The sequence below is a fragment of the Delphinapterus leucas genome, chromosome 9, assembly GCF_059928025.1.
Source record: "Delphinapterus leucas isolate spDelLeu-1000000601 "Yukka" chromosome 9, BTC_Dleu_Yukka2, whole genome shotgun sequence".
In the NCBI taxonomy this organism is placed as follows: Eukaryota; Metazoa; Chordata; class Mammalia; order Artiodactyla; family Monodontidae; genus Delphinapterus; species Delphinapterus leucas.
Genome location: NC_143137.1, coordinates 92,860,629 through 92,874,155, shown reverse-complemented (window position 1 = coordinate 92,874,155; position 13,527 = coordinate 92,860,629). Strand labels below are relative to the sequence as shown.

The 13,527-nt window shown below is 35.0% G+C and overlaps 1 protein-coding gene across 7 annotated transcripts in view; it reads right to left on the bottom strand.

Annotated features, from left to right (window-relative positions):
* The window catches only part of CDK13 (cyclin dependent kinase 13), a 111,076-nt gene that overhangs the window by 62,230 nt on the left and 35,319 nt on the right, over positions 1–13,527 (bottom strand). For 4 of the 7 annotated variants that reach the window (XM_089917065.1, XM_089917067.1, XM_089917066.1 and 1 more), the window contains exons 3-5: positions 13,281–13,451; positions 11,748–11,902; positions 9,483–9,653 (exon numbers count right to left, since the gene is read on the bottom strand). In XM_089917065.1, coding sequence (XP_089773191.1) covers positions 9,483–9,653; positions 11,748–11,902; positions 13,281–13,451 — 497 coding nt within the window. The remainder of the gene's footprint in view (positions 1–9,482; positions 9,654–11,747; positions 11,903–13,280; positions 13,452–13,527) is intronic. The other 3 variants (XM_089917069.1, XM_022593041.3, XM_022593042.2) reach the window with 1 other exon arrangement.

Genomic DNA, 13,527 nt, shown 5'->3' with positions numbered 1-13,527 from the left:
AGTTTAGTGGCATTAAGCTTATTTACACTGTTGTGCAACCATCACCACCATCTATTTCCAGAATTCTTTTCATCTTGCAGAAATGAAATTCTGCAACCATTAAACAATAAATACCTCCCCATTCTCACCTCCCTCCCTGGTAACCACCATTCAACTTTCTGTCTCTATGAATCTGACTACCTCAGGTACCTCACAGAAGTGAAATCACACAATATTGGTCCTTTTGTGACTCGCTTATTTCACTTAGCATAATGTCCTCAAGCTTCATCCGTGTTGTAGCATATGTGAGAATCCTCTCCCTAAGACTGAATAATACTTTATTACATATAAATATTTTGCTTATCAATACATGAATCCAAGGACACTTGGGTTGCTTTCCCCTTTTCGGGTACTGTGAATAATGCTGCTATAAACATGGGGTACAAAATCTCTTGAAGATGCTGCTTTCAATTCTTTTGAGTATAAACCCAAAGGTGGAAATGCTGGATCATATGGTATTGTAATTCTATTTTTTGAGGAATCACCGTTATCATTTTCCATAGCAGCTTTACCGTTGCAGATTCCCACTGGCAAAGAACAAGGGTTCCAATTTCTCCACATCTTGTCACTTGTTATTTTGTTTTTTTTTTCTGTTGTTTTTATTTTTACTTTTGTGATAATAGCCTAAATTTTTTTTTTTGCATGGGGCTGTACTGGGTCTTTGTTGTTGCACATGGGTTTTGTCTAGGTGCAGCGAGCAGGGGCTACTCTTCGTTGCAGTGCGCAGGCTTCTCACTGTGGTGGCTTCTCTTGTTGTGGAGCACGGGCTCCAGGCACGCGGGTTTCAGTACCTGTGGCATGCGGGCTTCAGTAGTTGTGGCTCACGGGCTCTAGAGCGCAGGCTCAGTAGTTGTGGCACATGGGCTTAGTTGCTCTGCGGCATGTGGGATCTTCCCGGACCAGGTCTCGAACCCGTGTCTGCTGCATTGGCAGGCGGATTCTTAACCACTGCACCACCAGGGAAGCCCAAGATTGTAGTTTAGATCACTGTGATATGGGATTATATATAAACAAGATTGGCCATGAGTTGATAATTGTTAAAGGTGGGCAGTGGGTACATGGAATGTTATTTCATTATACCATTTTTAAATTTATGTATATGTTTGATATTTTACATACTTCTAAAATTACATAAAGCAAATAAACCTTTTTCTGCAAAAACCAATGTTGGAATTTTCATAAGAGTTGCACTGAATCTGTAGATCACTTTGAGTAGTAGTGATATCTTAACACTATTAAGTCTTCTAATCCATAAACACAAATATCTGTAATTTATTGGTGTCATCCTTAACTTCTTGTTTTGAAATTTTCAGTGTACAATACTTTCATTTCCTTGATTAATTTATTCCAAGTATTTTATTCTTTTTGATGCTTTTGTAAATGGAAGTCTTCTTCATTTCTTATTCAGATTTTTCACTGTTAAGTGTATAGAAACGCAACTGATTTTTGCATGTTAATTTTGTTTCCTGCTACTTTGCTGAATTCATTTATTAATTCTAACTTTGTGTGTGTGTATGTGAAATCTTTAGGGTTTTTTACACATAAGACCATTCTGTCTATGAACAGACATAATTTTATTTCTTCCTTTCTAATCTGGGCATCTATTCTTTGTCTTGCTTATTTGCTCTGAGTAGGACTTCCAGCACTCTTGTGAACAGAAGCAACAAAAGCAGGTACAGGTATCCCCCATTTCTGGAAAGTCTGCTTTATGCCACTTTGCTTTTATGACAGACCTACATCAGTATCTGTTTTCGCTAACCAAAAGAAATCAGAGGAATTTTGCTTTTACAAAAGAAAGGTGAAAAGCAAAAATAGCATTCAGTGTTGATTTTGCAGTGAGCTGTTATAGAGGCAGCATGTACCCTAAACAGTGAGCGTGGCACTACCAAGCCCCCTCCCTGGCAACTACACTCAGCATCAAGCCATCATAACTTTGAACTGTGTCTGTGAGCACCTGTGCTTTATTTCAATTTATTTTGTGATTCCATTAGCAAGATGTGTCCTAAGGTAATTGATTCTTCCCTTTATGCCATTTGAGCTTACAAAGGGTTTCACAAGAACACTCTACTTTCGGATAGCTTGGGAAAACTACATCCTTGTCTTCTACCTGACTTTAGAAAAGTTTTTAGTCTTTCACCACTGAGTATGATGTTATTAGCTGTAGACTTTTCATATATGGCCTTAAATATGTTGATGCAGTTTCCTTCTATTCCCAGTTTGTTGAGTGTTTTTATCATGAAAGTGTGTTAAACTTTGTCAAATGCTCTACTGAGATCATCATGTAGATTTTCCCCCTTCACTGTAATAAAGTAGTGTATTACACTGATTTTCATATATTGAATCATCTTTGCATTCCAGGAATAAATCTCACTTGGTCATAATGTATAATCCTTTTAATACACTGCTGAATTTAGTCTGCTGAATATTCATCAGAAAAATTATTGGTCTATAGATTTCTTGTCTTGTAGTCTTTGCCTAGGTTTGGTACCAGAGTAATGCTGGCCTTACAGAATGAGTTTGAAGTGTTTTGGAATAGTCTGGAGAGGACTGGTGTTAATTCTTCATTAAAAGTTTGGTAGAATTCACCAGTAAGACCATCTGGTACTGGACTTTTTTTTGTTGGAGATTTTTTTATTACAGAGTCATCTCTTTACTGGTCTGTTCAGATTTTCTATTTCTTCATGATTCTTGGTAGGTTGTGTGTTTTTACAAATGTGTCCAGTTCATCTAAGTTATCCAATTTGTTGGTGTAAGTACTTCAATCCTTTTAGTGGCAGAGTAATATTCAACTGTATGAATATACCAGATTTTGTTTATCTATTCATCAACTGATTGACATTTGGGTTGTTTACACTTTGGGACTACTGTGAATTATCCTGCTATGAACATTGGTATCAAGTTTTTGTGTGGACATGTTTTTATTTCTCTTGGATATATCCTTAAGAGTAGAAGTTCTAGGTCGCATGGTATCTACACATAACATTTTGAGGAAATGTCAGGCTGTTTTCCAAAGTAGCTGTACCATTTTTTACAATCTCACCAGTAATGTATGAGTCTTCCAATCTCTCCACATCTTCCCCAACACTTGTTAATACTTCTCCTTTTTATTATGGCCATCTGACAGTGTGTATAAGATGGTATCTCATTGTGGTTTTGATCTGCATTTCCCTAATGACTATGATACTGAACATCTTTTCATATGCTTATTGGCCATTTGTATATCTTCTCTGGAGAAATGTCTTTTGAGATCCTTTGCCTACTTCTTAAACAGGCTATCTTTTTTATTATATAGTTCTTCATATATTATAGAGACAAGCCCCTTAGATACATGATTTATAAATATTTTCTCCCATTCTGAGTTGTCTTTTCACTTTCCCAATGGTGTCCACCAAAACACAAAAGTTTTAAATTTTGATGAAGTCCAATATATCTATTTTTTTCCTTTAGTTTCTGCTTTTTTTGTCATAACTAAGAAGGCTTTGGAGGGACTTCCCTGGTGGTCCTGTGGTTAAGACGCCACACTTCCAATATAGGGGGCCTGAGTTCAATCCCTGGTCAGGGAACTAGATCCCGCATGCCACAACTAAGAGCCCGCATGTCGCAACTAGAAGATCCCACATGCCACAACTAAGACCCGGCACAGCCAAATAAATAATAAAATTAATAAATAAATATTTTCAAAAAGAAGGCTTTGGCTAATCCAACATCATGAAAATTTACTCTTACATTTTCTTCTAAGAGTTTTGTGATTTTAGCTCTTATATTTAGATCGTTGATCCATTTTAGTTAATTACTGTGTATGTGAGAAAGGGATCCAATTTCATTCTTTTGCATGTGTATATCCACTTGACCCAGCATTGATTGTTGAAAAGCCTGTTCTTTTCCACTGACTTGTGCTGGTATCTTCATCAAAAATCAACTGACCATAAATATGAGGGTTGGTTTCTAAGCCCTCAATTCTATTCCACTGATCTATATGTTTTCCTAAAGCCAGTACCACACAGTCTTGATCATTCTAGTGTTGTAGTAAGATTTGAGATCACTATGTGTGAGTCCTCCAATTTTGTTTTTCTAAATTTTTTTGACAATTTTACCTCTTGAATTTTCATATGAATCTTAAGATCAGCTTGTCAGTTTCTGAAAAGAAGCTAGCTGGGATTCTGTGAGAGACTGCATTGAATATGTAGATCAATTTGGGGAGTAGTATGCATCTGATCCATGAACTTGTAATGTCTTTCCATTTATTTAGGTTTTCTTTAATTTTTTTTCAATGATATTTTGTAGCTTTCAAGGTACAAAGCCTTACACTTCTTTTGTCAATTTACTCCTAGATATTTTATTCTTTTTAATGCTATTATAAATTAAAGTCTTCTTAATTTCACTTTAGATTGTTCACTGCTAGTGTACAGAACTACAACAGATTTATGTATATTGATTTTGTATCCTGCCACCTTGCTGAACTCATTTATTAGTTCTAAGAGTTTTTTAGTGGATTACATAGAATTTTCTATATTGTGTGTATGTACACACACACACACACACACACACACACAAACTGATTAGAGATAGTTTTACTTCTTCCTTTCCAATTGGTTACCTTTTATTTCATTTTCTTACCTTATTTCCCTGGCAATGTTGAACAGAAGTGGCAAGAGCAGACATCCTTATTTTTCATAGTGGCCCTTTAACAAGTTGAGGCAGTTCCCTTCTATTCCTAGTCTGTTCTATTCCTGCTCTACATTTGAGAGTGTAAACTGGCGCATCCCTTCTAGAAAACAACTTGGTAATATGTGTTAAGAAATTGCAAAGTTCAAATCCTTTGACCTAATAATCCCATTTCTATAATCAATTTAAGGGAATAATCAGATATGAATAAAAGTTTTATGCAAAAGGACATTAGAATGGAAGGAAATCTGGTTCCAATGTCTATGGACTCACTGACTGCTAGGATTATATATGCTCATTATACAGGACCTTTATCACTCACTACTTCACTCACTACTTCATTTCTCACCAAACCTATAATTCAGAATTGGTTAGGACTTTTTCTAGCAGATAAAGTCCCTTGTCCGGTTAAAGGTATACGAATAGCTACAAATCACTGCTAGAATTTCCCAGTATAACACTTCAATATAGAAAACAGTAGTTGAAATGCCTGAAAGAACCTAAATATGCAACAATGGAGGAATGAAATATGGTCCATCCAAGTGACATATTATTCCAATAAAAAAGCATGTTATTAATGAAAGAAGCAGAACCTCAGCTTGGGAATAAATAATCATAAATATGAGAGAAGACACATTAGGAAAAATATAGAAAATTTTAATAGTGATAATATCTGGGTCATTTTATTTTCCAAATTTATAACAATAAACATCACTTTTATAATCAAGAAAAGAAAGTCTAACATTTTTCTTTCTCCTTCTCTGCCCCACTCAAAAAAAGTTACTAATTCTAAATAGTAGTACTACTGCACAAAAAGAGGGTATAGGATCTTAAAACTATGCATCCCTGGCCTAGAGCCTTAACTGGAAACTTCACATAAAATATCAGATACAAATAAATTGTACAACTGAGACTAAGTTTTATCTTTTACATGACAAAATGAATAACATAATATAGGCAGCCCCCAGTATACAAAAAATTTAAACTTACAAGTGACTTTCCATCCTGACTCAACATGCTGCTGGAGGCCCCACCATCACAGGAAAATTGTATCTTTAATAAAATAACCTGCAAGTTCATTTCTTTTTTAAGGTAGGAAAAAAAAAAAAAAAACAGAAGACACAGTACACAGTTGGTAGGTACAGACTCCTTAACAAAGTTCTCTTGCTTCTTTGGTAGATCCCACAGCCTGCATTAAATTTTTTCTCTTTTTTTGAAACTCAACACCTACAACTGAAATCCTGGCAATTACAGATTAACAGAGTTAACAATAAGGGAAAACTTCTGGGCAGAAAAAAGCCTGTCATTCATATATTAGTCTGATTTAGTTCTAGCAAGTACTGATCCACCTGGTTCCCAGAAACTCGGTTGAGTCGGGGACCAGATTTTTTTTTTACCTTGTGTATCTCAAGCAGTATTTATTAGAACTTGCTGATTTGATGAAAACGTTCCAGCTGCACTATCCAAAATGCAGTCAGTAGTAATGTATAACTACAGAGCTCCTGAAATGTGGCTAATGCAGCTAAGGAACTGAACTTTTAATTTTATTTAATTTTAATTAATTTAAATTTAAATAAACATATTACCTAGTGGCTACTGTATTGGCCAGCCCAAGTCTAGAACTGGCACAATAAACATGTACGGAAAGAACGAACAAATCGATCAACAATGCTCTCATCACAAAACCCACAAAATATTAGCAGTTCTATATTATGGGAATGAATTCAGATTTTTAAGAAAATGAGACAGGGAAGATAATTTTGAAGCAAGACTTTTATTTTTAGGGGATATGCCAATTTTTCATTGCCTCATAAAACACGTTATGACAATTATGAATTAGAATGGCCTCCTCCCTACTTATCCAAATAGCACCCATCTTTAACTTTCTATCTACTCCACAGAACATTCTCACCTTTGTATTTCATTCATTCATTTATTCAAAATTTAATGATAATCTACTGTGTGCTGCACACTATGAACACAGAGTAGAATAAAACTCAGTCTCTGTCCTCAGGCAGGCACTTCAATAGGAATAATAGATAAAAACATAATGACTAAGTTGAAATAGAAAACATCGTTATAGAACTGTGTATAACATGGAATGCAAGCATAGGGGAGCACCATGTGAGAATCAAGAGACTATAGAGGAAGTGACATTTAAGACTGCTTCCCTCAACCATATAATGACACTCTACCATAAGCATTACTATAGAAAACTGTTTTATTGATTTTTAGAAAAATTCCAAATTAAAAGATTACTCAAATTCCCTCATTAAACAAACACTAGTATTGAGAGCATTACAACTAACTTAATTTGTACAAAGTAATTTTAATACTGGTTTTCGTTACCCAGGATATTATGTTAATTTTAAGTACCAAAATACTATTTTGTTGTAGTGATACCATTATTTCAGTGTTTGTTTTTCATCTGAATACTAAATATTTACATTTTGATATGGAGATCAATGACTAACATTTTACTTTATACTGCATATAACTGCAAAACAAAAAGTGTCCTCTACCCAGAGAATTATAAACTGCATTAAAATTTTTCATTGAAAATTATTACATTCATTCAGAAATCATTTTTCTGTAAATTCATAATCCTCAGTGGAAAGAAGAAAATAACAAAGCAAAGCTTCTGCTGCAAAATAATTAACAGTCTAATTCAAAGACCTTACGAACAGGGAAGTATGAACACAAGACTACTGAAATTAATACAAGTAACTGCATCCCACACAGAAACTAAAGACCTAGAGGTATAGGAAATGTTTTCTTATACCTCACACTAACAATAAAAAGACTGAGAAACAGACAAAATAGTTCAAAGATTCCCTCAAAGAGAGTAAAAAGAAATGCAACTGCTTGAAGATGAAAACATTAGGAAAAAAATTTAAAATTATTTTGTCTGTCTCGCCTGCATTCCCTCGATTATTTCAGAGGAAGCTCCTTCAGCATCTATAGGTTTCTGCACAAAAATATACCCATGGTGAAACCACTTAACCATGTTTTCTTAAGGCCACTGTGGTGGAAAGTGGGAAGATTGGTCAGGTAAGGCCTCACTAATGAATAAAGCAACATTCAGGCAGAGAGCTAGAGAACGAGAAATTTGCCTTTTAAATCGCGCGCGTGCGTGCGTGCATGCGTGTGTGTGTGTGTGTGTGTGTGTGTGTGTTGGGGCTGGAGAGGTATATGCCCAGTGTAAAGAAAGGCTTCAGGGCAGAGAAGTGCACTGGCATATCTGATGACTCAAACGAGCGATGTGAATGGAGTTTGGTGAGCAATGAGAAAAACTGGATTGGGGTTGAGGTTGGAGAAATAAACAGGGATGTGATCACACAGATCAGGAAAACAGAGGTCCAGGGTATGTGGAGGAAAAGCAACTATATTAATTTGGCTATAGAACAAGATTAATGAAAAACAGTATTTGCACACCACCCTCATGCATAAAATCTTAATTTAATTCTCACTACACAGTAAGAGAAATAATGTTTCCCTTTAATGGGTAAAGAAATAACAGGCTCAGAAGAGCTAAAGGCCTTGCTGAAAAGCTAAGTCTCTAACCCCAGGCATTCTAACCCAAGTCAAACAGGTAACCTTTCTACTACACAATAAGAAGTAGTGAAAAATAACATGAAAAAGACAAACCCAGTTCAAAGTCAGACTAAGAAATATGGGCTTTATTATGGGAAAAAAACTAATGGAAGTTATATCAATTAAAAAGATGATTCTGATGATCTCCATAGGGCATACAGAATACTTTCAAACAGAGGTTCCTTCATAAAAAATGGATATCCATACATAACAACAATCATTTTTCTACTGTGTTCCCCAGAAGAATAAGATGGTGGATGTGTATAGCTGGGGATGGGAGGAGGCTAAGTACCATGTTCAATCAGAACATACCTACTTTTTAATCTGTTTTATGTTAGATTTAGTTTCAAAAAGAATTCTGCTCTTTGAAAACCACTGACTATAAGGGAGTCAACCTTAGTTCCAAAATCTTACTCTAAAGATCTAAAACCTGCTGGAGGTAGAGCATTTCTTTCACCCATCAAATACCCTATGTTAACTACTTTAAAAAGCACACTAATTTCTTTTCAGCTTTTTTTTGCTAAAAGCCAACAATATACCACTATAGATTATCAAAAGCAATTTCAGGTTAACATTTTTGCCGCCATACTTTTAGAAATAATACATACGCCTACCACAAAGTTTCCTTGTATGTTGAGACATTATAACATTAAAAATGTAAGGTAAATATATTCTAATACTACTATAAACTGCTTCTCAATCACTAAAAAATAAAGACTAAAAATTATATATTGAGGCCCCCCCAAAAAAATATTGCTAGTGAATATTTCATCTGTAATACCAATAAGTATGATGTTATCTAGGAGGATGGAAGGCGGAGCGAGGGATGGATTGGGAATTTGGGATTAGCAGATGCAAACTATTACAAATATAATGGATAAACAACAAGGTCCTACTTTATAGCACAGGGAACTATATTCAATATCCTGTGATAAACCATAATGGAAAAGAATATGAAAAAGAATATATATACGTAAAACTGAATCACTTCACTGTACAGCAGAAATTAATACAACATTGTAAATCAACTATAGTTTAATAAATTTAAAAAAATTTTAATAGAGTTTGATATTAAGGCAATATTTTTAATGTACCTAATAAATCCTCAAATGGTCAATATCAAAATCTATAAGTTAGCAAAATCATGAATACACAGAATTGGTTATGTAAATATGCACACATACCTTTATCCTTCTTAAAATCCAAAGCATCTTCTTTATCGGTCACTATTTCCTTCATATTGATAATACTCTGGTGGGTAAGCTGCCGGAGAATTTTAATTTCTCGAATTGCTGTAATGGGAAAGCCTTCCTTTTCATTATCCAGGCGTACTTTTTTTAAGGCTACCATTTCTCCTATTAGAAAAGTAAATAAAATCAGGTTACCAGCTGACAAAACTAAGTAACATTTAAAATTTTTATTTTATTTTTTAATATTATTTTTATTCTTTCTTTTCAGCTGCACCAGGTAGTTTGTGGGAATCTTAGTTCCTTGACCACGGATCAAATCCATGCCCCCTGCAGTACAAGCGTGGAGTACTAACCACTGGACCAGCAGGGAATTCCCTAAATTTTTATTTTAATTCATAATTTCAGTTCCTACCTCTTGAAATTACAAACCACAAAATATATTTTAGTTTCTAATATACCAAATTATAATATTTATGGTTCAAAAAGTCTCTGGTTAAATAAATTAAGGGATATTTATCAAACTATGGAATATTATACAACTGTTAAAAAGGATAAAGTAGGTCTATATGCACTGTTATTTTATACTAAGATATATTAAATGAAAAAAGCTAGATAACAAAGAGTAGATATATTACACTACCATTTTTTAAAAAGTGAAGAGGGGAGGCTAAATATACCTAATATGCTTATACATGCATAAAATCTCTCTGAACAGATGAGAAAACTCTGGACATTGTGCAGATAAGAAAATATGCTCAGATCTATTCCTGTCCAAAGATGCCCAGTTACCCAGTAGTAAAACTGGGATTCAAAATCTGGTTTAGCTCTCTCAAAACTATGTGCTCTTCCCACAACACTAAATGGCCTCATAATTTACATATGAGTGAGTTTTGTATCAGATAATCTAAATATTGAAACACACACAAATCCTATTATAAGAAAAAATTCACTGTAACAGAAGTTTGTTCATTCCACTTCTTTGTAGGGGAAAAAGAAGGAATTCTGTACTTACAAATTTTCCAAAGGAAGGACGTTTTTCCTTTTAATCATTAAAAATTACTTGATTTTTTTAATAGAAATCTAAAATGTATGATTCCTTGTTTTATAATTTAATCTCTTTTGATAATGCAGAATCATCATGATAAATATTACTTTATTGCTGCATGCTATAACTGCCTTCAGAGTTTCTATGCATAAGGTAGCCTCGCTTATACTAAGTGCCCTCAAACACCTATGCTATTTTATCTATTGGTTTACTTCAACAAGAAATTATAAATAAAGATTAAACACTGACTCTAAGCACTATTTATTAGTAAAATACATGGCGTCTAACACAGTTACTTTTTCCTCTGCCCCAAGGCCTTTTAAAACTTTCTCTCAGGGGACTTCCCTGGTGCCCCAGTGGTTAAGAATCTGCCTTCCGGGGCTTCCCTGGTGGCACAGTGGTTAAGAATCCCCCTGCCAATGCAGGGGACATGGGTTCGAGCCCTGCTCTGGGAAGATGCCACATGCCACGGAGCAACTAAGTCCATGCACCACAACTACTGAGCCTGCGCTCTAGGACCCGCGAGCCACGACTCCTGAAGCCCGCGCACCTACAGCCCATGCTCCGCAACAAGAGAAGCCACCGCAATGAGAAGCCCGCGCACCACAACGAAGAGTAGCCCCTCTCGTCGCAACTAGAGAAAGCCCGCGCGCAGCAACCAAGACCCAATGCAGCCAAAAATAAATAAATAAAATAAATAAATTTATTAAATACAAAAAAAAAAAAGAAGGAGAATCCGTCTTCCAATTGGGGAACTAAGATCCCACATGCCATGGGGCAACTGAGCCGGCATGCCCCAACTACTGAGCCTGTGTGCTCTGGAGCCCGCACACCACAACTAGAGAGCCCATGTGCCGCAACTACTGAGCTCACACGCTCTGGAGCCTGCGTGCCACAACCAGAGACAAGCCTGCGTGCCGCAACAAAGAGCCCAGGCACCACAATGAAAGATCCCATATGCCGCAACGAAGATCCCAATGCAGCCAAAAAAAAAAACAAAACAAAAAACCATGTATGTATATACACCCCATTACATGTACTCATATCTTACATAAGTGCATACATAAAATGAAACAAAAAACAAGATGCAACAATACCATGATAAATTCAAATTTAACTTTTTTTTCTGAAAATTCCTCGTTATACATTAGAAGAGAAACATGAATTAAGCACATTCCATAGGCCCAAAGATCCAAAGCATTTGGCATTCTTACCAGTGTCTTTATCCCTGGCCTTGTAAACTTGTCCATAGGTACCTTCTCCAATAATTCCGATGATATCAAATTTATCCACGCAGCGTTTTCCCCAGTCAATGTCTTTTTCTTTGATTTCACCATAGCGAGGCCCACATATTCTATCAAATATAGTTCTGAAGTTTTTATATACAATCAAGCAAAGTGAATAAACTGTTTAATACTCAATATCCACCCTCCATACCCAATCTTAAATCATTTATTTCCCCTCACCCTTGCATACTTGTGATCATCCAAGACAGGCAGCACTGTGAGGTGGTATTATAAATTATCATGAAAGTCAAGGTATTTCTCCATACTGACTCTCCTTCTGTAGACTAACACTTAAAGTGGGAAAGAGAAGTAATAAAGTTTGTATGAAGGACTTTCAGAAATACAATAAAATTTTTCAGTGAGGGGACAAAACCAACACCGGTTCAAAGATTCAAAGTTCTCTAAACAACCTCCAGAGTATTTTTTCATTCATTGACAATGTGTATATATTTATCTGCGTTCAAAAACCAGAAGTTTAATAATGAACTTTACCAAAAATCTAACCATAAAGCGTACTGACAAATTTAGACTTATGGCTAGATAAAATTATCTTAAAAATGGAAGCACCAGAAAGATTTTCAGTCTAGGAGAGTATAAAAATATTAATATTATCAACCCTTAGGAATCTACACTTTAAGTATGTATTATATATAACAAATATTTGATATTCTTCAAAAAGATATGTAATTTTGTAGTATCTTAATATTCTGGCAGGTAAGAGAATTTAAGTAAAGGAATAAAGCTACAATACTCAAGGAGAGACTCTTTATAAAGTTTTCTAGCTTTCTACTCCACACTAGAAAATCAACTCATATTCTTATACTAGACACTAGACACTACCTGAAACAGCAATTCTAAAATCAGATCTAACTCAGTCTTGCTTACACTTTCCCTTGGTTAAGCAGAAATAAAAAAAGGAATCATCATTCTCCCTCTGCCCTTAACTGATGAACAGGTTTCAAGGGAAAGAGTTATCTCTAGGCACTTACTTGAAGCTAATTTAGGATACAGATTTCAAACCTTCTTCCACTCCACCTCTTGCAAAATCAAGAATGCATTTAGTTATGGGAGCAAATAAAAGCAAAGGAAAACATAGCAGCTTGCCCATTACTAATTTTGTCTGGGCTCACTGAATGCTGATTTCCACCTTGCCCAATTTCAATATTTGTTTTTTAAATATCTTAATTATAGAAATTTTCTTCAACATATATAATATCCCAAGAAATTAATACATTACAAACTGAGAGGGAAAATTTAATTTGGTTTTATGAGTCATTCTGAATAAGTACTCAGGCAATTATGAAAAAAATTTTTTTTCAAAGCTCCAATAAAAGTTATTCATATACTTAAGTTGAAAGAATACATTTTTTATTATTTTAAATCTTAATTTTGGACTTTATGATTTTATGATCCAGAATCATCTCTGGCCAATTTAAGAGCAGGTAGAAAGCAAGCACATACTTAGGCCTCCTTTTACTATGTAACTGTGTTGCTGTTTTCTTTTCCTCTGGACTCTTTGAGAGATCATCTCCTCCTGGTAGCTCAGGGGGCAGTGGTAAATCAGCAAGTAAACATCGTAGTTTCTTTTCTACTTCTTTTTTAACTGCTTTTACTGAAATATTTCCTCGTAAGCTAAAAAGAAAGGAGTCAGACAAATAAAACACAAAAATTTATTTCATTGAGAAATAAAAATGCATTTATATAGCAC